At 41.7% G+C, this 27,034-nt stretch overlaps 1 protein-coding gene across 2 annotated transcripts in view; it reads right to left on the reverse strand.

The window, feature by feature from the left end:
• Window positions 1-1,983: 1,983 nt before the first annotated feature.
• Window positions 1,984-27,034, reverse strand: part of pde6d (phosphodiesterase 6D, cGMP-specific, rod, delta) — a 75,532-nt gene continuing 50,481 nt past the window's right edge. The window contains exon 5 of one of the 2 annotated variants that reach the window (XM_043702245.2): window positions 1,984-14,633. In XM_043702245.2, coding sequence (XP_043558180.1) covers window positions 14,552-14,633 — 82 coding nt within the window. In that variant the 3' untranslated portion in view covers window positions 1,984-14,551. Of the gene's footprint in view, window positions 14,634-18,135; window positions 18,338-27,034 lie in introns of those variants that run through there. The other variant, XM_043702246.2, reaches the window with a different exon arrangement.

Below are 27,034 nucleotides of genomic sequence, written 5' to 3' on the forward strand. Positions count from 1 at the left end.
TTCAACCTCCTCGTGGGAGCATGAGGTTGCGCCAATACAATCATCAATGTAGCGGAGGAAAAGCTCGGGGGTGGTGCCAGTATAGCTGTGGAAGATGGACTGTTCCACATATCCAACGAAGAGGCAGGCATAGCTGGGGCCCATGCTAGTGCCCATGGCTACTCCTTTGGTTTGGAGGAAGTGGGAGGATTGGAAGGAGAAATTGTTAAGAGTGAGGACCAGTCCAGTCAGTTGAAGGAGGGTGTCAGTGGAAGGGTACTGGTTGGATTGGCGGGAGAGGAAGAAGCGGAGGGCTTGGAGGCCTTCGTGATGGGGGATGGAAATGTATAGGGACTGGATGTCCATCGTGAAGATAAGGCGTTGGGGGCCGGGGAAGTGAAAATCATGGAGGAGGTGGAGGGCGTGGGTGGTGTCCCAAACGTAGGTTGGGAGTTCTTGGACTAAGGGGGACAGAACAGTGTCGAGGTATGCAGAGATGAGTTCGGTGGGGCAGGAGCAGGCTGAGACAATGGGTCGGCTGAGGCATTGTGGATTTTGGGTAGGAGGTAGAAACGGGCGGTGCGGGGTTGTGGGACTATGAGTTTGCAGGCAATGGATGGGAGATCTCCTGAGGTGCTGAGGTTATGGATGGTCTGGGAGATGATGGTTTGGTGGTGTGAGGTGGGGTCATGGTCAAGGGAGCAGTAGGAGGAGGTGTCCGCGAGTTGGCGTCTAGCTTCAGCGGTGTAAAGATCGGTGCGCCAAACTACCACTGCACCTCCCTTGTCTGCTGGTTTGATGGAGAGGTTGGGGTTGGAGCGGAGGGAGTGGAGGGCTGCATGTTGTGAGGGTGAGAGGTTGAAGTGGGTGAGAGGGGTGGAGAGGTTGAGCCGGTCAATGTCGTGGCAGTTGGATATGAAGAAATCGAGGGCAGGTAAGAGGCCAGCACGAGGTGTCCAGGTGGATGGGGTGTGTTGGAGGCGGGAGAAGGGGTCGTCAGAGGGTGGGCAAGAATCCTTGTTGAAGGAGTAGGCGCGGATGCAAAGGCGACGGAAGAAATGCTTGATATCTAGCCGCGTGTTGAACTTGTTAATCCGGGAGCGTAGGGGGATGAAGGTGAGGCCTCTGCTGAGGACTGATCGTTCATCCTCAGAGAGGGGGAGGTCTGGAGAGATAGTGAAAATACGGCAGGGCTGGGAGCTAGGACCTGGTGTGGGGCTGGAGCTGGGAGTGAGGGCGGAGTTAGTCGTGGGGACCGAGTTGGTCATGGGGGCAGAGATCGACATGGGGCAGAGATCGATGTGGGGGCGGAGATCTCCTTGAGCAGGTGAGTGATGTCACTGGGGGCGGAAGTGGCTGTGGCGACGACCACTCCGGGGGCGGACGTGGTGCGCCGGGCAGAAACGGCGCTGGTCCCGGTGTCCGTGGATCCCGCGGTGGCCGTGTATCTGTCGGCGATGGTCTTCCTGGCGATCATGGAGGCGGTTGTCTGGGCAGTGATCGCGGAGGCTGCATGGTCGGTGGTGGCTGTTGTCCGTGTGGCGGTGGGGGCGGAAGTGACGTCACCGTTTGCCGCAGCGGTGGTGGCTGCAGTGGCCGCATGGGCAATGGCGCCAGAGCAGTTCCGGAGGTCGTGAGAAGGTTCTGGAACGGTCGAGGTATCCGGAGTGCCCATCCCTGAGCCATGTTTCTGTAATTGCTAGGATATCCCAATCCCATCTTCCTGTTCTCAACTGTACCAGTCTCAGATTGATCCCTTTCCTCATTATCTCCCTGGGTCCATCCCCCCCACCTGACTAGTTTAAATCCTCCCGAGCAGCTCTAGCAAATTTCCCTCCCAGTATATTACATATCTTGAATCAACTATTCAAATGGGTTATGACAGACATCTGGAGCAGGTGGTCTTGTACCAGTGGAAGGGACACTAATACTGTACCACAAGAGTCCTATAATTGTTTACCAAATGCTCTCTTGAACATACAGCCAAATAAATGAACAATTAAGCACAATTTAACATTTTTATTGTGCATTTGTTTATTTTTGTACAGTGTTTTGGAGTTTGTTGTGTCAAAACTGAGATCGGCAACATGAATTATCCAGGATCATCATGAAACTATGGGCTCTTCTTTCAGTCCTTGACAGTTTACATCCTTACAAAATGCAATGCTACATTTTGAAGCAGCATAATACTTTGTTACTAATTGTTTAAGGCTGTCCTCCCTATTTTTTGTCTTTTTGTTGTTTTATTTAAAGTACATTTCATTAATGACATTTGAATGGATTTTTAATGTACTAAAATAGCACAGCTAATATGTACCATGCAAAATGATTTAAATGCTAACTGAAAACACTTTTCCAAATCACCAGTAAATTCAACACTATTAAATCTCCCTACTGTTAGAACATAGAACAATACAGCGCAGAACAGGCCCTTCAGCCCTCGATGTTGCGTCGACCTGTGAACTATTCTCAGCTCATCCCCCAACACTATCCCAAAATGATCCATTGCAGAGGTGCAAAAGCCATTTACAAAAATGAAATGGTTCCAGGCATAAGAAACTTCAGTTGAAAGGATAGACTAAAGAAGCTGGGACTTCTAATTGTTTATCCCAAAGTGAGGATAAAAACTTATATTCACAGACAAAAATCACTCACAAATTCAACATTTTTTATGTGCCAACATATAAACAAAAGATGTTATAGTTTTTCATACTTGAGCTTATGTAATTTTTACATATGATGGAAGCATTACATTTGTCAACTACACTGTTCAGTGCTTCGTGAACAATTGAGTTTGGAAGCCACTCTTCATGGTGAGTCTTAACACTGGTATTCTACAGGCAAATATGTTGTAGTTGTTCATGACAAATACCAAAAGAATGATTTTCATCACTCTGTAGATCTGAACGAGAATATTCTGTTATCCGGAGAGCACAACAGCATTTCATACAAATGCCAACTAGTTGCATACATTTGGTGCGTGTTTTTTAAAATTATTTTTATAAAAAACTTTTTCAAATCTTTTATGAAAGCAACTATATGTATATATATATAAATGAAAACCAGAATCCAAAAGGATAGAGGTGGTACAACAGTGTCATATCACAATACTATTAATAATAAGCTACCTACTATCCTACTGGAACAAACATATCTACTTAACTTAAACTAAACTACAATCAAACTAAATAAAAGTTAAATTAAGTTGAATTCAAGATAAATTAAATTACATCACATTAGTTATTTCTCTTTCACTCACTGTACCTCCATTGAAGCTCCCATCCCTGGGAGCACTAGCCATTGTACCCGTACTTTCCCAGCTTTCCCTTCCCAGGCCCCCACTGGCTGCCCAATCCAACTCTCATGGCTATACAACAACCCTGGTTAATATTGCTGACACGTCTGGGTCTATCTAATTTAGAAAGGGCTGTCACGTCTTATAAAACTGCTCCATTTTGTGGTGCACTATATTTGTGAGGTAGTCTTGGGAGAGATGCTCCATCACCAGCCTGCGCCATCCCATAAGACCTGGGGGTTTATCCAATGTCCAAATCATTAGAATGTTCTTCCTCACACAATACATAAGAATGTTACATAAGCCCTTCCTGTGTTTCCCCCAGAGAGGGCAAGTTTGGCAACCCCAGGAGAAGAAATACCGGATCCATCTTGACTTCAATTCCCAGGATTTCCTTCGGCTCCCTTAATATGGCACTCCAGTATCTCTGGAGCTTGTAACATGACCAATAGCAGTGTGTAAGAGTGTCCTTGGTAATTTTACACATTGGGACATCCTGGAGACGCTCCTCTCTTGAACTTAGCTAGCCTCTCTGTGTAAAATCTTCAATTGTATGGCCTGCGCTTTGTTACATATTGAGATTTTCTTTACATTTTCCCATACATCTTCCAATGAAATATCCTCTCCTAGTTCTGTCCTACAGAGTGTCTCCATATCTCCTAAGGCATGCTCTTTCTGTAAATGATGCAAAGTACTAATTGAAAGAGCGCCCGTTCACTGAAGCTCTCTTTTCCCCCTGTTCGACTTGTAAGGCAGAGCCAGGAGCATGGTCCTCCTCTGTATATAATCCCTTATCTAAAAGTACTGTAAGAGGTCCCTGTTAGACAATCCATATTTCTGACTTAGTTGACTAAATGACATCAACACCTCCTCCTCGAATAAGTCTCCCAAGAGATTCTCTTATTCTCCTATGCTTTAAAGCTGGAGTCCATTGCCCCAGGTTTAAATCTTGGGGCTACCGCCAACGTGGTAAACGGTGAGGTCTTAAGCCAATTGTCCTTGTCTTGCTTCATTATCCTCCAAGCTTTCACCTTATTCAAAATGATTGGGCTCTTACATTGCTCGATCACGGATTTCATTTTATCCATAAATAATAGATTAACTAGGGGACATCTCGACTTCAAGGCTTCAACGTCAAACCAAATCGACCCTGAATCTCCCCATACCCAGTTCACCCACATATGCTAACAGGGCACTTATTTGATATCTCTTCAAGTCTAGAAGGTCCACCATCCCCCCTCACCCTGCGGAAGCTGTAATTTAGTAAATTTAATTAGGGGGTGCCTACGACACCAAATGACGGACCCAAGCCAACCACTGACCTCTATAACACTCATCTGGGTATCAACAATGGGAGCATTCTCATGGGGTACAACAAGCGAGGAAGAATGTTCTTAGGGCTATTCGTCCTAATCATGATAATAGTAATCCATCCCACTGCTGCAAATCCTGTTTTATCCTCTCCAGTAGTTGTACATAGTTAGCTTTATACAGCTGGTGGAAGGCAGGAGTCATAAAAATTCCCAAATACAAAAAACGTTTTGACGACCATCTAAATGAGAACTGCATTCCATCCTTCAAATTAGGCACCTCCACTAATCCCCTTATCGGCATGGCTTCTGATTTTGTGAAGTTGATCCTCTATCCCAAAAAACTGCCAAATAAATTAATTTTTTGTATCAATCGGGATACAGATTTCTCCAGGTTGGCCAAAATCAAAAGGACATCATCAGCATACAGGGTGATCTTATGCTCCCCCATTCCCACCGTTGACGCCTCTATTTCAGGGTCCCTCCTGATAGCCTTGGCTAATGACTCAGTTACCAAGGTAAATAACAGCAGTGAAAGAAGACATCTTTGTCTACTACCTCTTCCAGTACTAAAGTTATCCGACTTAGTACCATTTGTGATGACTGCCGCCTTAGGATCATTATTTATGGATGGCACAGTGGTTAGCACTGCTGCCTCACAGCGCCAGAGACCTGGGTTCAATTCCCGCCTCAGGCACATTCTCCCCGTGTCTGCGTGGGTTTCCTCCGGGTGCTCCAGTTTCCTCCCACAGTCCAAAAATGTGCAGGTCAGGTGAATTGTGGTCATGCTAAATTGCCCATAGTGTGAGGTGCATTAGTCAGAGGGAAATGGGTCTGGGGTGGGTTACTCTTCGGAGGGTCACTCTTCGGAGGGTCGGTGTGGACTTGTTGGGTCAAAGGGCCTGTTTCTACACCGTAAGTAATCTAAAAAAAAGCACACTACCACCACTCACCTAGCAAAGACTCCCCTCAGTCCAAAGCACTCTAGGACCACCAAACCTGGGATCAATCTTTGCTGGCATACTTTCACTATGTTCAGTACCCTCCTGACATTGTTGGTAGAGCTACAGTCCTTGATAAAATCTGTCTGATCTTCTTTTATAATATTGGACAATACCTTTTCCAATCTCAGGTCCAGCATCTGGACCTGAGATTGGAAAAGGTGGCACGGCAGCACAGTGGTTAGCACTGCTGCCTCACAGCGCCAGAGACCCGGGTTCAATTCCCGCCTCAGGCGACTGACTGTGTGGAGTTTGCACGTTCTCCCCGTGTCTGCGTGGGTTTCCTCCGGGTGCTCCGGTTTCCTCCCACAGTCCAAAGATGTGCAGGGTCAGGTGAATTGGCCATACTAAATTGCCCGTAAGGGGTAAATGTATGGATGGGTTTCATTTCAGCAGGTCGGTGTGGACTTGTTGGGTCGAAGGGCCTGTTTCCACACTGTAATCTAATCTAATCTTCGACAGAATTTTAAAATCCACATTCAACAATGAAATTGATCTGTATGAAGCACATTCTTCAGGGTCTTTCCCCTTCTTTAAAATGACAGTTATTAGCCTTCCTAAGAGAGGGTGGGAGACAATTCTGAGTATATGAATGACTGTACATCCCCAAAAGTGGCTCCGCCAACACATTTATGAATTTCTTATAAAACTCACTCAGGAATCCATCTGGCCTTGGTGCTTTGCCACCCTGGAGATGCTTTATTGCTGCCTGCACCTCTTGTATCATCACAGGTGCATTTAACAGGGTGGCCTGTTCGACATTTATACTGGGGAGGTCCAGGTTCTCAAAAAAGGACTGAATTCTCACTGCACTGTCTTAGCCGCCCTTTGATCGGTATAACTCTACAAAGTATTCCCGAAATCTAGCATTGATCCTCTTCAACTCATGGGTAACTGTGTCGGCCCTCTTTCTGATAGATGAAATGGATTGTGAAGCATAATAACCAGTTAAGTCAAATATCTACCTGGCTTATCTCCAAATTCAAGTAACCTTTGTTTAGCAAAAGAGTGCACACACAGGTGGCAAAAAAAACCCATCTGAGTCAAAAGCAGCCCGGAGAGCCGTGACCCACTGCAGCTTGACCACTGAAGGCCTATTATAATATGTTTCTTCAGCTAATTTCAGCCAGGCCTCCAGCATCTGTTGCTGCTCACCTCTCTGCCTCCTTCTAGTTGTTGAATATGAAATGACCAAGCCTCATAAGTATGCCTTAGTTGTCTCCCAAAGTACCAATGGATTACTGGCTGTATGCAAGTTGATATCCCGGAAGACCCTGAACTCTCTTGTAATGTACTCAGCAAATTTGCTATCGCTTAACAGGAATGGGTCCATGTGCCAGTACTGTACATCTATTCCATCACCCATCTAAATACACTGGCGCATGGTCCAATATATTCCCGATTTTGCAAGCCAATATTCTGTCCAAATAGACCGACGGCTTAAAGAACATGTCAATTCGCGTGTAGCACTTGTGTGGGTTGGAATAGAAAGTAAAGTCTTTTCCATTAGGGTTGAGATACCCCCACACATCCATCAATCCCAACTCTTCATACAAGTCCACCAACTGTCCAGACTGCATGGGTGTGCCTGCTGGGCCCCTTGGCATCTTGTCTACGCCAGGATCCATTAGGCGGTTAAAACTTCCTATGATCATATGGTGCACCCCAAGATTAATTAATTTAGTAACTGTATCAATGAGAAATTTAAGAAGGTGTGCTGGGGGACAATAAACATTCAGGATGCCATTCTCTTCTTGTATTAGAGCTTTAAAAATGTTGGACCATCCATGATCATCCTTAATTTGCTCAGTTACCTGGAATGGGAGGCTCCTTCTTACCAGTCTCGCCACTCCTCTTCTTTTAGAGCTAAAGGAGGAGAAGAACACCCTATCATAAAACCCCTGCTGCAGTTTCAGATATTCCTGATCAGTTAAGTGTGTCTCCTGCAGCAGGGCAATGTCAGCCCTTTCCTTCTTAAGGCTTGAAAGCACCTTCTTTCTTTTAAATGGGGGAGTGGTTCCCTTTTACATTCCAGGTGCACCAGCTAAACAGATCACATGGCCGTCCAGGGCAGCCCGTGGTTTCCCACAAAGAGGAAGCTTATCTGAGGTGCAGCGAATGAAAAAAGCACTAACTCCTTTGAAAATATATATAACTAAAAAACTAACCACGACATTTAACTTAAACAAATACCCAAATTCACATGAGATCTCCCACCTTGCCCATAGGGGACAATGCTCTCAATCCTTGCAACCATTCTGGCTCGTTCCAGCTGAGGCTGTGACCCAGTTCCAGGCAATTCACAGACAAAGAAAACATGTTATTTACATTCCTGAGAGTTAACAATCGACACCTACCCTCCCCCCTCCACACCTCTTCTCCATACATCTTAACCACATCCATACATCTTAACCACAAATAAAGCCACCCCAATCCAGAAAAGAACAAAAAAACCCCTCAGATAATAACCAACCAACCAAAATGTTAAATAAATCAGGTTTTACACCAAGGCAGTACAGAATCCGTAAGACAGATAACCACAAAAAGGGAGAGAAAAAAAGGGGCAGAGAAAGTAAAAAAAAATGACACCATTGTCCATAACGGTGCCCCTTACCCCACGATCCCCGACCTGAGTTCTTTATTTCAAACAGTTCACAAAGTCCTTTACCATTTCTGCCGATTTGAAATTATAGACGATCCCTCTGTAAGCGAAATGCACTACCGCCGGGTACCTCAAGGAAGTTAATTTCCTCTTAACTTCATCAAATGCCTTTCTCCTCTTAATTATGGCTCCAGAGAAGTCTTGAAAGAACATTATTCTTGAGCCTTTGTATGTTAAAGCCTGTGGATCCCATCTCAGTTTTCTAGCTGTTTCGGTCATTAATGGTTTTTCTTTATAGTGCTGGAGTCGTACTAGGACCGGGCGGGCACACGGATCCGACCTGGACCTGCATGTCGCAATCTGGTGGGCCCGCTCCACACTCACCACGCCCAACTCTATCTTCAGGCCCAGGAACTTTGGAAGCCACTTCTCCAGGAATCCAACGAGATCCTTGCCTTCCCCGTGCTCTGGGAGATCCAGGAGCCTTAGGTTTTCTTTTTAGTTTCAAGGTTGTCCACTTGTTCTTGAAGGACCCAAAACCAGCCTTCCAACGTTCGGATCCGTCCTCCTGCTTTCACCGCTGCAGTCTCCGATGCTGTGGTCCTCTGCTTGACTACTTCCACTCGTCGGTTCAGTATTTGGATCTCCTGCTCATGCTTCTTCACACTTCTTCTCCATACATCTTAACCACAGATATAACCATCCCCAATCCAGAAAAGAATAGCAAAAACTAAAACCCTCAGATAATAACCAACAGATGTTAAATAAATCAGGTTTTACACCAAGGCAGTAGAGAATCTGTAAGACAGATAACCACAAAAATGGAGAGAAAAAAAGGGCAGAGAAAGTAAAGAAAAACTACACAATTGTACATAATGCTGTCCCTTCCCCAACACCCTCCGACCTCAGTTCTTTATTTCAAAGAGTTCACAAAGTCCTTTGCCTTTTCTGCCAAATCAAAATTATAGACCATCCCTCCGTAAGGCAAACACAACACTGCCATGGCAGCATGGCAGAGATCAGCACCAGCGCTGTCTCGACTTTTTTCTCAGAGTTTAGCAAACTCTGAGAGTAAACACTGCTGCTCTGTTGAATCCAAAGAAGCCGCCACAGGAGTTTGAGCAATGGCTCCGACATAGTAGGGGAGTGCCCTACCTGCTGTACTCCTTTCACCCCTTTTCCTTTATTCAATTTATTCTGGTCTTAGAGCTTTCAAATTACAGTTCTGGAAGCTCTAGATATTCAACGACTCTATTATCAAATTTTCTCCTGAGGTGGTTAGCAAAGGGTGGGTAAAGGTCAACCTTGCCCGGGGTATGGCACAGACCCCAACACAGCAGACCTCTCAGATCGTCGCTATCTTGGATCTCCATGGTATATGTTTTAAGCTGTAAAATATAATAGTTATTTATAATTCACACAAAAAAAGCTAAAACCTTTTAAATGCAATTTTTTGTTATTCAATTTTAAATTTACTACTAAATTTTACCTACTGAAACCAAGATTAATTCCTCCTCAATAGTAACTTGACATTGCATAGGACTTAATGGCAATGTCTAGTCTAGTTTCTGTATCACGTTTGTAGTTCAATTCTAGAGCCCCCTGCTGACTTGTTGAAGAATTACAGGTACCTTATGGAATTTATGAAATGAAGGTTCAGATTAAACATACCCTCTTCGATTAGGAGCACTAAAACAATACACTGAGACTGTAACATATGTCTATGTATATGTTAAGTTCTTCCTTCAAAACAATAAAAACAAACATTTACAATAGATTTACAATGGCTAAATCAAATTTCATTTTATTGTATAGCATTCTGGCAATTTACTGATGTTTTATGAATTGAATTCTGCATATTGGTTCAGTTTTTAATGAAAACTATACATTAATTGCCTTAATTATTATACACTTTGTTACCTGCTGTATTTGATTACTTTTATTACGTTTGGATGTTTATAACCTGATGACTTAGTGCATATATAAATTTCTTGATGCAGATCACACCATAATTCAGCCTTGAGGTTTGAAGGATATTTCTTGAATAAAATATAATTATTGTTATTATTAATATAGACTGTTTATATGGTGGTGATGACATTGTTACCATCTCTCTAACTGTGGGACTTTTAGCTGTTAAATTAGTATTGCATTATCAAGGGGAGATGGCCCAGTGGTATTATTGCTAGACTGTTTATACAGAGATGGAATTTCTGAGTATTGCATTAAGTTGGGGTGCAATTTTTGGCACAGGTCCCAAACATGCACATATGTAGAGTCAGTTACCTGCATTAAAGATGGTGCAGATAAAACAAAAAATGTGATGAAGTCCAATCAGTGCATCTGCTCCCTTCACCACTGAAGCTGCAGTTATCTCGCAGAATGCTTCCTTTGGCCACTGGGACATTGATGCCAATTCCAACAGATACTCAGTTATCCCAATGTTTGAAAACCCTCTTCATATGATTCACCAACTGAATCCAGACATGTGTCAGCTGAATCTGTACAACTCTGTAGTTGGACATACACACTTTGACAATACTGTGATTATTCATCTTAAATGATGGATTTCGCCGTATAGACCAGACGATTCGTTCATTGGAACACATTCACACCTCGGCCCTCCCCAATCCCCAGTACACCAATGCCGTCTTGTTGCACGTTTTCATGCTCCAACTCCACTTTGTTTCTTTGCAAACCCCACTACTGTGTGATTATTACATTTCACCTTTGCTACCAGCCCAGATATGTAAAGGAGACTACACCACTATTCCCAGACAGCATAGACTGAAAAAGTGGCCCAGATAAGTGCAATGTCTCATGTGAGTTTACATGGCGTCAAAGGATGGTGAATGACCTTTGTGCCCCTCAAGGGTAAGTGCCACCATCGTCTCTCTGTTACCTCATGTTTATTGGTCCATCGTGCACTCTAACTCTGCCACAGCACATATCTATCACCAAGCTCTAGGACTATTGTTCTCATTATTGCAAATATCCAGTTCATTCATTGGCTCTCACTCACCTAATCCTCCTAAACTCCTAATCCTTGTTGTCCTCTGCATTTCTTACTCACTCACCTGAACTTCTCTTCTCCTGCATCACCACTGACTACTCTTTTATCCACCTTCATCATCTCTCAGCATCGTCTTTTATCACATCGCCCCATACCAGACTGAAATCGCATGAGTCCCTTGATCAACTGTATCCAGACCCCGATTGACTATAGTCCTCCTTGACCATAATGAGATCTGGTTCCTTTTGACTTTCTGACATGGTCATTCAATTGAAGCAAATGTAATGTATTTGCCACATGAGCAACTGACATAACCTTTGATGGAACACAGTGCCACCGGACAATATGCCCATTCCCTTGGCTGTTCAATCCTGTGAACTGTGACATAATGCCACTTCTACCTAAGCACTAAGAAGCAATGAAAGTCACAGAGGCTACTAAACCTGCAAGGAGAGTGAATGCTAACAAACAAAGTTAAGACCCATGATAAATCATGTTTAGATGCATGAGAAACACTTGTGTCTCTATGTGCAAAGTGACTTGATACCAGTTTGTAAGTTGTAGATGTCCCTGAGTTCTAAAATGAAATCCTGAAGGGCTGAAATGGTCCAAGAGCAGACATGATGATGTAGTGAGGCTGCTGGTCTGGCAATGCTGATTTACTTGGGGAAAGGGTGGAGGAGTATAGTGTCCATGGAGCATACTGGGACATTGTGATGGAGAAAGATATAGATGAAGACCCAGAGAAACAAGCAGCAAACCACCCTGACATTCATTTGCGAATTGGCACCTTCTAGTTTCTCACAGAAAGAGAACTGGAAGCTGTATAGAAGTGAGGGGAGTTTGGATATTACAACATGCAAATATAAGGAAATAGGTAGCTGTTGCTCATTACAGAGAGTCTGAAATTGGTAAATAAACCTCCAGGGGAAAAAAAAATCAATTTTTTTTCCTCTTTGTTAAGATTCTGATTTCAATTTCCCCATATCTTCCCACATTTCTTACCAATATCCATGCCTTCAAGGGAATTTTTCAAAATAGTTGATCAAAATTGTACTCAATGACTGGTAATTTCTGACATAATTAAATAACCAGAGAATCAAAATAAGCAGTTATAATTAATCCTCAAATTAACCATCTATCAGTAACTTAAGTTAGTTAGACATATGGATTTTGTGAAATAAAATCCAAACTCCGCTGTATAGCACAACACGTCATTTTGGATTTATGATCCACACAATTTACAGCGCAAACATGCACAGGAAGCTTGTTTGCAAATATAATAACAATAGGTGCAGGAGTAGGCCATTCTGCCCTTCAAGCCTGCACCACCATTCAATATGATCATGGCTGATCATCCTTAATCAGTATCCTGTTCCTGCCTTATCTCCATGACCCTTGATTCCACTATCCTTGAGAGCTCTATCCAACTCTTTCTAAAATGAATCCAGACACTGGGCCTCCACTGCCCTCTGGGGCAGAGCATTCCACACAGCCACCACTCTCTGGGTGAATGAATGATGAGCACCACTTGTTCACTTATGACTACAAAATATAGGCAAAATATTCAGTTCAGACCACTGATCTCCATTGATGACCTGCTTTTTCACTTCAATATTACTTTCACACAAAACATGAAAGGGATGTAAATTGCAAGACATTCATAGGACCATTCGCAAATCTGTTTGGCATCAGGACATCAAAATGAAGTGCAGCAATATGTCAACCATCAGTTGCAATAGTCTCAACCACTCAACATAAGGAATAATAATTATATTGTATTTGCTAAAAATGGCACAAGACTGTGAGAAAGTATTTTTTCTAGCCAGATAGCTGTTGCAAGAAGATTGCAAAGTCCTTGGAAAACTTTAATTTACTATTCACAGGTCGGACAACCTGTGAACAAAAGTTTGTTCACAGCCAACCTAATGCCAGTCAAGTAGTGCTCATTCTATGATTCAGTGATCAAAATCATAAACAAAACATATTTTTAAAGAGAACGCAACAATTAAATATGCCTAACCACGTTCTGAAGTACGTGGCGGTATGATGGGAAGGATAAGAGAGGAGAAGAAAGTGTGTCAGAGGAATGCCTGGACCATTGTACCATCCTGAAGAAGGGCTTATGCCCGAAACGTCGATTCTCCTGTTCCCTGGATGCTGCCTGACCTGCTGCGCTTTTCCAGCAACACATTTTCACCATTGTACCATCAACTTAGAATATACTGCATTAAAATTTCTAATTTCTGTCGCCAAAGGGCTTGCATCATAAGTGCTAATATCAGTTATGATGCTGGACAGAGGTTAGGTATTCCTGAAAGTAGGGGAAAATGCAGCTAGATTGACTTCTAAGGATTGACAGGACAACAAATGAAGGAAGACAAATTCAGGCAAAAGATTTTGAAAAGGACAGTTACACTGCAGCTAATAATTTTCTGGTGAGAGTCACATTTATGCAAATAAATTTCAAAATTTTACTATGTTTTGTGTCCCCACTTAAAGTGTACTATTGCATGCTAAACCACGTAGAAAATAAAGGATATAAGTGGGTCAGTTACTTACGGGGTGCAGTGGCTGTTGTCAACCAATGTGCTGTCAGATGAGTGACTTCTTCCATCTTTCACTAACATACTGAACATATTTTGCATTGAATCTCCAATTGCATAGAAACATTTATGCTGTTTACAATCCTATCGTTTTTTTTAAAATGAGATTCTTTACTTAGAATGCTTACTTAAGGCTAACTCATTTAATACTGGACCTTAAAAGATTGTAGCCAAAACATGCTATAAAATGATACTGCACAATTATGTACAGTATTAACTAAATTTGACTTTAAAATACAGAAGCAACAGCTTTTATTTCTTTAAGACTGCAATCTTGCTCAGTCCTATCATTTACTTATGGATTATAACCTTATGTAACATACTAGGAGTATTTTACACTTTGTTACAACTGAAGAATGTGTCACAAATTACAGCAGTCAATAAAAAAACTAAACAATTAACATAGACAAAATTCTAAAGTAACTTGAAGTGAAACTATGCATGGTACAAATTAAGGAAGGTAAGCAGTGTGTACAGATTTGAAGCAAAACAAATAGCATTTAAAATAATGTACAATATTGGTCTCAAGAAAGTACAGTATTAAGTGTTACTGCCCATATTTCTGTCACAAAAGTTCGTTCTTTTGTAGAGTCTTGCATATTCAATCTTCTAACCCAATTCTGAAGAGCCTAATTTGCCAGGTGCCATCCAGGTACAGCTGGTCCATTGGTCACATGACGCTGAAAAGTGTCTCATCTATCTGCCATCAGCAAGACATTTCGTACTAAACAGTAGAGAATTCACTTCAGACGTAGAAAAGTCTGACTTTGGAAGTACTTACAAGAAGGTCATCATCATAGAATTTTGTTTCTATGACTACATTACCACTGTTGGTAAAGAAAAAAGTGAACTTAATTAGAATGATAATATTTAGAAGTTATTTTTGTCAAAACCCTTTTAAATATTGGGGTTAAAAGAACTAAATCAATAGCTGATCTACAGGGGATTTTTATTCACACAATATATACTGTTCCCTTTCCACTCTTAAAAGTCTACTTGGTAGTATTTATTAAAATGCTTGAATTTAATACATTGTTAATGTCTCAATTCTATCTTTCATAAACAGTTTTAATTTTTTTATTCAAAATATGAGGTATACCATTAACACATAGTAATACAGAGTGAATGTTGATTCAATCCTCTATCAAACCTTAGTTATAGATTTGGCACAATGGCTTTGAGCTTGCCTGCAGATTTTTGCGTATTACTTGGTGACAACTAATCCATACCACTCCTGATTTCAAAAAAACATGGAAATGCCTCTAACAGTGTAATTTATTACTGTGCAGGAGACTAAAACACAGAAGAATTATTTTCTGGTATCTTGAATGAAGAAATTTGCAAGGTCACCTTATTGATGGTCAGGTAGGGAACCCTTCATATGCTACTGAAATTACCTGGTCATCCTAACAAAAATACATGCCTTAATGTAACATTCATCCAGGTTAAAAGCATCATATCAAAAAGCAAAATTTGTTTAAAGTGAGAACATTGGATTTGATCATTGATCAATTTCTATGTTGAGAAACTAAAAACACAGAATTTCAGATTTCCACAAATTCCAGATATGTTCAATAGGTTCAATTTTAAAAGAACTGAGTAAGACATAAGGTTATATTTTGTGTTGCCAATATTAATCAAATTTCTGATAAGATTATATCTTCAGTCAAATTGTGCAATAGCAACAGATGCTTAATGTAATTCCACTGCTAACCTAGTTTATCTTTGTCCTCTGCTTTCCTCTTCACAAAATGTAATGAGTATTGCAATAATCATAAGGGCTGTTCAGAATAGGATTAATCAACCAGAAATAAAAGTGACAGGTATAAACCTGGTATGTGCCTTTAACTGTCAGTGTTCCACTTAGTCATTTTAGAGCTATGTAACCAGAAAATGACCTATCCCAGAGAGCATTTCACCACTAATTCACCAATATATGAGTAGCAGTGAGACAACCACTGCTCATCAGCTGAATCCAGAAGCAACACTATCTGACTCTGCTCCTATTTTAATATATTACAATATTATTCAGACTACTCGGTCCGAAACCTTGATCTAATTTTCAGGCGGGATGATTCTTTGATTCTTCAAAGATTGGGTAAGTTATCCAAAGCTATGGTCTTTATGATAGGAATTGCAATACTCTTGGGCAGGCCACACTGATAGCACAATAAAGTCTTCACATTTTCATAAAGCTGCTTTTTTTCATGGGAGGAATGGTGAAACAGAAATGACAGAAATGAAACTGTAATCAGAGACAATAGTCATAAATACCAGATAATCAAAACAGACATTAGATCTAATACAATGGCTGATAGTCTGAAGGTCAAACTGGAGGTGGGTCAAGAGTAGAAATCCTTTCAATATAATAGTGGTCATACAAACCTTCAACTTTGCCTGGGTTGCTTGGAAGGTATTCTCAGCTGGAATAATTGCATCATTGTAATTTAAATTTAAGATTGAAAAACTAAATCCCCAATGTGAAGCTGGTGTTATTAGGAATGAACTATTTGTCAACAGATGACGATTACATATACAGCTATTATGCAGTTGCAACATATTCTCAAAAAAAAGTATGCAACCCACAGTACCAACTTAATGATTTGTTTGTCTGAGGATGCTAGCCACAAAAGCCTCATTGAAATGATTCAACATGCATGATTAAAGGATGTACTAGAGCAGCCATGGACTCCACCAAAGCATTTAAATAAACTGGAAGGTTAGAGTCCACCAAAGTCTTACCAAGACAATACATACTGTAGCTTTCCTTTACTCAAATGAAACAACATTTTACATATCAAGGTGTAAGCTTGCAAATGAAGATATAAATTACAATGTTCTTTAGAGCAGAATCCTGATATTTTTGTTCAGTTATTAGGAACTAGCTTTCTTCAGGCTTCAGGTATTTTTACTGCAGAGAAACAGACACTGCCTCTCTTCTTTGGAGGTTTGAAGGCTTCTGGCCTTATCATTCACACCCACAAGCTATGTAGCTACCTAGGTCCAATTCGTGCATGCCGACCAGATATCCCAACCCAATCTAGATCCATCTGCCAGCACCTGGCCCATATCTCTCCAAACCCTTCCTATTCATGTACCCATCCAGATGCCTTTTAAATGTTGCAATTGTACTAGCCTCCACCACTTCCTCTGGCAGCTCATTCCAGACATTTACCACTCTGTGTGAAAAAGTTGCCCTTTAGGTCTCTTTTATATCTTTCCCCTGTCACCCTAAACCCTCTAGTTCTGGGCTCCCCCACTCCAGGGAAAAGACTTTGTCTACTTATCCTATCCATGCCCCTCATGATTTTATAAACCTCTATAAGGTCACCCCTCAGCCTCCGATGCTCCAGGGAAAACAGCCCCAGCCTATTCAAACTCTCCCTATAGCTCAAATCCTCCAACTCTGGCAACATCCTTGTAAATCTTTTCTGAACCCTTTCAAGTTTCACAACATCTTTCCAATAGGAAGGAAAGCAGAATTGCAGCCACAATTAAAAATAAAAAAAAAGATAATATTTAATTCCCCACAAATGGAAACACTTTTTTATGTTAGTCTTTCAGAAAAATGTAGTAATCTTAAAAAGGTCAATCAAGTCATTTCTCAGCCAATTCTTTTCAAGAAGAGACAAGGGAAGAAATTTATTCTGTTCTAGCAAGGCTACATACAGTGCCAATTCTCCTGCAGCAGGCTCTGCAAGTAGACAACAGCTGTCATTCAACAACGAAAAAAAGAAAAAACATGTGATCAGGGTTATGATCTGAAGTTAGCCTTTCCTGCCATGGACTTAATTGATGTGGAGACTGAAAGGCAGTGGAGTTCCCATCCACTACCCTCCCAACCAACTGAATAGCTCCTGCCACCAAATGTACCACACAGGTGGGCATTAAATTCTATTCAATGTTAAGTTTGGAAGGCAGTTAAATGGCTAATCCAAAGACGAGGGTGATGTTGCTGATTTTCTATTCAGATATTACCAGTCCTGCTGGGAATATCCAGCATTTTGCTCATATTTAATCCATCCAGTTGTTTGGGAGGTATGGGGAAAGCGGAAGTAGGACCTGTGATTCCTTGAGGTGGACGTAGAAATGAAAATACTTTATAACAAGACAGTTATGAAGGATGATGATATAATATACTTGCTGAAGTAGCATGTTAAAACAATGTTAGCAATTTGTAGAAGAGAAATAAAAAATCTGTAAAGAGTTGCCAACAAAAAAGTTGTCTTCCGATTTTAAAAGAAATCTACTTCCATTTACTTGTTCAGGTATAAATCTTGCCATTTGCATTCATGGGAGGGAAATTTGCCATATCATTGATATTTTATTTAAAATACAGATTATCAAGTACATAAAGTGAAGCCAAGTATGTTAAGAAGTGGAACAAAATCCCTAACGTTATGTAGATTGGGACAAAAAAAGTACAGAATAAACTGCAACTCTGGTCTTAGAGTAACAAGTATCACCTCAAAATGCATTGTTTCTGTATCGTTCCACAACATCTTGCTTCAAAGCAACACAAAATGAAATCCTGCAATTAGATATATAGATGAGACAATGATGAATCAAGCAAAAATGTTGATATTTTCACTACTCATTAGTAATTGAAAAAATACGATGTACACACAGGAGCAGCATATAACTGTAATTGATTACAATATTAGATTTGTAACCTTGGCTCTGGAACAAACCAGAGACCATATTTCAACCTGCCATTAAATACTCATTTCCAGGGGTGTATAATAACATCTCTGAACAGGTTGATTAAAAAAATAAGTTAAATAATCCTTTCATATTTCATAACGATAACAGAGTAAACACACCCCCTAAGTAGCAGCGACCACAATAAGCTTGAATGGTAGATGAATGAGTCGAAGATTAGTATTTTAAACCTAAATAAGGGCAATTGTACAGGCATGAAAGCTGAGCTAGTTGAAGTGAACTGGGATAATATGCTAGGGGATATGTAAATAGAGAGAAAAGAAAATCAGCAGACATTTGAGTATAATTTAGAATACTCAGAATAAGAATATTCTTACAAAAAAAGTCTACATCTAAAAACATTAATGAATAATCAAATCTGAAGAAAAATTGTATACTTGAAAAGATGAGCGACAGGTCAGTTGATTGGTCAAATTATAAAGCACAGTAAAGAGTGACTAATTTATATTAAAAAAATACTGATGCTGGAAATTAGGAAAATAAAATCAGAAATTTTAGAGACACTCAGCAGGTCAGGCAGCAGAGTTAATGTTTTGTGTCCAGTGACCCTGTTGAGTCCTAATGACTAGTTTATTCCTCCTGATCAATCTTTTAGAGGAGGAGGTTAAGCAGGTTACAAATGTAGAAATAGATGGCAAATGTTTAAAAAGTAGAGGGCAATGGGTAGCATGGTGGCACAGTGGTTAGCACTATTGCCTCAGTGCCAGGGACCCAGGTTCAATTCCAACCATTGGTGACTTTCTGTGTGGGGTTTGCATGATCTCACTGTGCGTTTACGCTAGATACTCCGGTTTCCTCCTCCCATAATCCAAAGATATGCAGGTTAGGTGGATGGACCATGCTAAATTACTCCATAATATCTAGGGCTGTGTAGGCTAGGTGGATTAGCTATGCTTAATGCAGGGTTGCTGGAATAGGGTCTGGGTGGGATAGTCTTCGGAGGGTTGTTGCAGACTTAGCGGATCAAGTGGGCTCTATCTGCACTGTAGAATTCCATGATTTAAACTGAGTGTTGTCTCCTTAGGAGTGAGAATTAGGAGTTAACAGTAGGGAAACATAAGGAAATGACGAATGAAATGAACAAATATTTTTACTTCTGTCTTCCCTACAGATAATATGAAAGCATCTCAGTAATAACTATAAATCAGGAGGTGGAAATGGGGATACAAAAGTAAAAACTAGGAGCAGGACTTGGTGGTTTAGCTCCTCCAGTCTGTTCCGCCATTTGATATGACCACAGTTGATCTCAACTCTGCCTCAACACCACTTTTCTGCCCATTTCCATAACCCATCAACCCTTTACTAATTAAAAATCTATCTGTTCTGAGGAAGAGTCAGTCGACCCGAAATGTTAATTCTGATTTCTTTCCACAGATGCTGCCAGACCTGCTGAGTTTTTCCAGCAATTTATGTTTTTGTTTTTGATTTACAGCATCTGCAGTTCTTTCAGTTTTAAAAATCTATCTCCCACTTAAATTTATTCAATGTCCCAACATCCATGGCACTCTGGGGCACTGAATTTTCCAGATTCAAGATCCTTTGAGGAGAAATTTCTCCTCAATTCTGTTTTAAATCTGCTATCCCTCCTCCTTAAAACTAAGACTTCTTGTTCTAGATTGCTCCACATGAAGAAACATCCTTTCTACATCTGCTCTGTCAATCCCCTTTAGTATCATAAATAATTCAATAAGAACTCTTCTCATTCTTCTAAATTCCAGGGAGAAAACCTGATGAATTACAATCACTTTGGAAGCAGAACTGTGCAAACTGATGCAGCTTTGGGCTGTCAAATCCCCACATCCCAATGGACTTCATCCTATTATCTTAAAAAGGCGGGGGGGGGGGGGGGGGGGGGCTAATGAGGTGGATAATGGGTTAGTGTTAATTTTCCAGCATTCACTAGATTCTGGAAAGATTCCATCTGACTGGGAATTAGATATTACAACTCCTCCATTTAAGAAATGAGGCAAAAAACACAAACCTATAGGTCAGTTTGCTTGATGTCTGTGATCACAAAGATTTTAGAATCTATTATAAAGGAGGTTATAGCGTCGACTTTAGGAAAACTTGGGGGGGAAATAAATTGAGAAGAGTTGACATGGATTTGTGAAAGGAAAATGTCCTTTCACCAATTTATTAGAGTTCTTTGAAAGAATAATATGAATATACTGTTACTTGGAATTTCCAGAAGGCATTTGACAAGGTTCCTTATAAAAGGTTATTGAACAAAGTAGGAGGTAGTGGTGTAGAGGTAAAATATTAGCATGGACAGAAAATTGGCTGAATGGCTGGCAGAAAACAGACCGTATACATAAATGGATTTTTTCTTTTAAGATTGGTAGAATGTAATGAGTGGAGTCCTGCAGAGCTCTGTGCGCGCACCTTAATTTTTTCCACTTTATAATAATGGCATAGATGAAGGGAGTAAAGGCATGGTAGTCAACTCTGCAGGTGACACAAAGATAAGGCAGAGAAATTGTTATGAAAGGATACAAGGAGGATGTAGACACACTTGACAGGTTGAATGAGTTGGAAAAAATATCTGGCAGCTAGAGCAAAGATAATGTGGGAAAATGTTAGCGTGAGATAACAGCAAATAATTAAGGCTACTGGAATGCTAATAATGATTTCATTTGATGTAACAGCACTCTTCACATCTATAGACATTGGCCTAGCCAAAGATACCATTGCTACATCATTGGATAAGCGGTTACACCTGATGACACGAGCAGCATCAACAACAGCAGCATATTAAAACTACTGTACCTATGCCTCACAAATCACTTTACATTCAATGGACAAGTATACAGTCAAATCAACGACATACCAATGGGGTTCCCAATATCAGGACTGTAATGCAACACTTAGAATGGACAGCCCTCCCCACCATCCAACCCGGTATGTAGATGACACCTTTTGTATGTCATAAATGTACATAACTGGAAGAAACGCACCACCACATCAGTAACATCTTCACAGGAATAAAGTTCATTGAAGAAGAGGAAAACAACAGCAGACTCCCCTTCCTGGACGAATTAGTGGAACACACACCTACCAGAGAACTCCAGACTAGTGTGTACAGGAGGAAGACCTATACTGATCAGATACTGAATTAAAACAGCAACCACTCCAGCATCTACAAACGGAGCTGCGTTAGGACATTATTTAAACGGGCAAGAACACATTGCAGCAACTCGGAATTCCAGAAGGCAGAATTGGAACAACTATTTAAAGGAATTAAACAAAACAGGTACCCCAAGAGCACTATCCTCCAGTATTTAAAGGACAAGCCCAAAGAAAACATTATACGACCAGACACGATAGCGACCACAGCATATATCAAAGGCATACCCAACTACTCAGACCCTGGGAATCTTAGTGGCCAACAAACCAGTAAACACCTTGTACCAGCTCCTCACAAAGGTTAAAGATCCAACATCAACATCCAACAAGACAAATGTTATTAACAAGATTCCCTGCAAAGACTTTGAAAAATGCTACATAGGACAAACAGGAAGAAAACTGACCATATGCATGCACAAACACCAGCTAGTCACTGCCAGGCATGACCAGTACTTTCTCATTTCTAACCACACAGACAACAAAGGACACAAATTCAACTTGATCATTCCAATGCAGCCTTGGCTGGTCTCCTACATTCTAGCTTCTGTAAATTTGATGTCATCCAAACCTTTACAGCCCAAGTTTACTCACACAAAGTTCTGTTCACTGACCTACACTAGCTGTGGGTGAGTAACAGCTCAATTATAAAATGTACATCTTTGTTTCAAATACCTTATGGCTTCACTCCTCATCTCCGTATTCTCCACTAGCCCCACAAGTCTCAAATATCTGCACTGAATTAATTTTTGCCAACTGGAGCACCCCTGATTTTAATTACCCCATTAAATGCTCACCTTGCCTTTATCTAGACCCTCAGTTCTGCTCCAAATGATCTCTACTTCTCTTTCCTTATTTAAGGTACTCTCTAAAACCTACTTCAACTATCTAACTGAAGTGCCTTGGCCATTTTATTATGCTAAAGGTGCTATATAAATATATGGAAAAAGACATGATAAATCGATACTCAAATGAAAAATGAGCTAATTTTAATGTGCTGAGAAACAGAAATGGGTAAATGCCTGAAGTGGAAAGAAATGCAGGGAGACAGTATAACTAAAAAACCAACACACAAGCAAAAAAAGACAATCGGCCTCTTTCATGAACAGCAGCTAATGAACTCAGTAAAAAAGACTGATTATAGTTACCTCAGAATAAAAAAAAGAACAAAGAAAATTTACAGCCCAGTAACAGGCCCTTCGGCCCTCCAAGCCTGAGCCGATCCAAATGAACTGTCTAAACCTGTCACCCAATTCCTAAGCATCTGTATCCCTCTGTTCCCCATCTACTCATGCATCTGTCCAGATGCGCGTTAAATGGACCTATCCTGCCTGCCTCTACTACCTCTGCTGGCAACGCGTTCCAGGCACCTCCCACCCTCTGTGTAAACTACTTGCCGCATGTATCCCCCTTAAACTTTTCACCTCTCACCTTGAAAGCATGACCTCTCATTATTGCATCCTTCACCCTGGGAAAAAGCTTATCTCTATCTACCCTATCTATACTCTTCATGATTTTGTAGACCTCAATTAGGTCCCCACTCAATCTCCATTTTTCTAATGAAAACAAACCTAACCTACTCAACCTCTCTTCATAACTAGCACCTTCCGTACCAGGCAACATCCTCGTAAACCTTCTTTGCACCCTCTCCGAAGCGTCCACATCCTTTTACTCATGATTAGATTAGATTCCCTACAGTGTGGAAACAGGCCCTTCGGCCCAACAAGTCCACTCCAACCCGCCGAAGAATAACCCACCCAGTCCCATTTCCCTCTGACCAATGCACCTAACACTATGGGCAATTTAGCATGGCCAATTCACCTGACCTGCACATCTTTGGACTGTGGGTGGAAACCGGAGTACCTGGAGGAAACCCACGCAGACATGGGGAGAATGTGCAAACTCCACACAGACAGTCGCCCAAGGTTGGAATCGAAGCTGGGACCCTGGTGCTGTGAGGCAGCAGTGCTAACCACTGAGCCACCATGCCGCCCAGAATGTGGCAACCAGAACTGTACACAGTATTCTAATTGCAGCCGAACCAACGTTGTGTATAATTTTAACACGACCTGCCAGCTCTTATATTCAATATTCCGTCCGATGAAGGCAAGCATACCATATGCCTTCTTGACCACTCTATCCACCTGTGCAGCAACCTTCAGGGTACAGTGGACCTGCACTCCCAGATCTCTCTGCTCATCAACTTTTCCCAAAGCTCTTCCGTTGACTGTATAATTCGCTCTAGAATTAGACTTCCCAAAATGCACCTCCTCACATTTGTCTGGATTGAACCCCATCTGCCACTTCTCCGCCCAACTCTCCAGACTATCTATATTCTCCTGTATTCTTTGACAGTCCCCTATGCTTTCTGCTACTCCACCAATCTTGGTATGATCAGCAAGTTTGCAGATGACACAAAGTTCATACCTGATCATACCTCTTCCAGATCATTTATGTATATCACAAACAACAGTGGCCCCAGCACTGATTCCTGTGGAACACCACTGGTCACCTTTCTCCATTTCGAGAAACTCCCTTCAACTATTACGCTCTGTCTCCTGTTGCTCAACCAGTTCTTTATCCACCTAGCTAGAACACCCTGCACACCATGTGACTTCACTTTCTCTATTAGTTTACCATGGGGAACCTTGTCAAACACCTTACTAAAGTTCTTGTATATGACATCTACAGCCCTTCCTTCATCTATCAACTTTGTCACTTCCTCAAAGAACTATTAAGTTGGCAAGGCACGATCTCCCCCACACAAAACCATGTTGCCTATCACTGGTAAGCACATTCCTTTCTAAATATAAATAGATCCTATCCCTCAGTACGTTCTCTAGCAACTTTCCCACCACTGCGTCAGATTCACTGGTCTGTGGTTACCTGGAATATTCCTACTACCCTCCTTGTACAGGGGACAATATGAGCAACCCTCCAGTCCTCTGGCACTTCACCTGTGTTTAAGGATGCCACAAAGATATCTGTCAGGGCCCCAGCTATTTCCTCTCTCGCCTCCCTCAGCAACCTGGGATAGATCCCATCCAGTCCTGGGGATTTGTCCACCTTAATAACCTCTAGCCAACCCAAAACATCTTCCCTACTGATGTCAACGTGATCCAGACTACTCAAACTTCTATCCCTAATCTCAACATGCATCTTGTTCCTCTCCTCAGTGAACACTGATGCAAAGTAATCATACAGAATCTCACCCATTCTCTCCGGTTCAACACAAAACCTTCCTTCATTATCCTTTAGTGGACCAATCCTTTCTCTCGTTACCTGCTTATTTCTTCTATAAGAATGAAAGGCTTTGGGATTCTCCTTAATTCTGCTCACTAAAGCTATTTCATGACCCCTTTTAGCCCGCTTGATTCCTCATTTAAGACTGGTCCTACTCTTCCAATATTCCTCCAGGGCCCATTCTGTTCTTAGATGCCTGGACCTTATGTACACTTCCCTTTTCCTCTTGGCTAGTTGTATGATTTCTCCTGTCATCCACGGTTCATGAATCTTGCCTTTCCTATCATTTGCCTTCAATGGGACATGCCTATCCTGCACCCTCTTTAACCTATATTTGAAAGCCTCCCACATCTCAAATGTGGACTTCCCTTCAAATAGCTGTGCCCAATCCACATTTCCCAGCTCCTGTCTAATTTTGATATAATTAGCCTTGGCCCAGTTTAGTACTCTTCCCTCAGGACCACTCTCATCTTTGTCTTGAGTAGTCTAAAACTTATAGAATTGTAGTCACTGTTCACAAAGAAATCCCCCACTGCAACTTCTACCACCTGGCCTGGCTCATTCCTCAACACCAAGTCCAATATGGCCCCTTTCCTTGTCAGACTATTGACATACTGCTCTAGAAAACTCTCCTGGACGCTTCTTACAAATTCTACCTTATCCAGACCTCTGACGTTAAGTGGGAGATGTTTGGAAAATTAAAATCTCCCATCACTACTACCCTATTGCCTCTACATCTTTCCATAATCTGCTTACCTATTTATTCTTCTGTTGTGGTTCTGTTCGCCGAGCTGGGAATTTGTGTTGCAGACGTTTCATCCCCTGTCTAGGTGACATCCTCAGTGCTAGGGAGCCTCCTGTGAAGCGCATCTGTGATGTTTCCTCCGGCATTTATAGTAGTTTGTCTCTGCCGCTTCCGGTTGTCAGTTCCAGCTGTCCGTTGCAGTGGCCGATGTATTGGGTCCAGGTCGATGTGCTTATTGATTGAATCTGTGGATGAGTGCCATGCCTCTAGGAATTCCCTGGCTGTTCTCTGTTTGGCTTGTCCTATAATAGTAGTGTTGTCCCAGTCGAACTCATGTTGCTTGTCATCTGCGTGTGTGGCTACTAAGGATAGCTGGTCGTGTCGTTTCATTGCTAGTTAGTGTTCATGGATGCGTATCGTTAGCTGTCTTCCTGTTTGTCCTATGTAGTGTTTTGTGCACTCCTTGCATGGGATTTTGAATACTACATTGGTTGTACAAAATCCCATGCAAGGACTGCACAAAACACTACATAGGACAAACAGGATTACAGCTAACGATCCGCATCCACGAACACCAACTAGCCATGAAACGACACGACCAGCTATCCTTAGTAGCCACACACGCAGATGACAAGCAACGGGAGTTCGACTGGGACAACACTACTATTATAGGACAAGCCAAACAGAGAACAGCCAGGGAATTCCTAGAGGCATGGCACTCATCCACAGATTCAATCAATAAGCACATCGACCTGGACCCAATATATCGACCACTGCAACTGACAGCTGGAACTGACAACCGGAAGCGACAGATTCAAACCACTATAAATGCTGGAGGAATCATCACAGAAGCGCTTCACAGGAGGCTCCCAAGCACTGAGGATGTCACCTAGACAGGGGACGAAACATCTGCAACACAAATTCCCAGCTCGGCGAACAGAACCACAACAACGAGCACCCGAGCTACAAATCTTCTCACAAACTATTTATTCTTCTACCTCATGCTCACTGTTGGGAGGCCTGTAATACAGCCCCAACAATGTAACTGCACCCTTATTTCTCAGCTCCACCCATAATGCCTCACTACTCAAGCTCTCCATAGTGTCCTCCTTTAACACAGCTGTGATAGCATCCTGACCAGAAATGCAACTCTACCCACCCCCCCACCCCCTTTTACTTCCCTCCATGTCCTGTCTGAAGTGTCTATATCCTGGAACAATTAATTGCCAATCATGCCCTTCCTTCAACCAAGTCTCTGTGATTGTAATAATGTCCTACTCCCAGGCACCAATCCAAGCCCTAAGTTCATCTGCCTTACCCACTATACGCTTTGCATTAAAGTAGATGCACTTCAGGCCACCAGTTCTTTTGCATTCATCTGCTCTCTGCTTACTCTTC

This window comes from Chiloscyllium plagiosum, unplaced genomic scaffold (genome assembly GCF_037043375.1).
Source record: "Chiloscyllium plagiosum isolate Xiang-an unplaced genomic scaffold, Cpla_swu_hap1 HiC_scaffold_13, whole genome shotgun sequence".
In the NCBI taxonomy this organism is placed as follows: Eukaryota; Metazoa; Chordata; class Chondrichthyes; order Orectolobiformes; family Hemiscylliidae; genus Chiloscyllium; species Chiloscyllium plagiosum.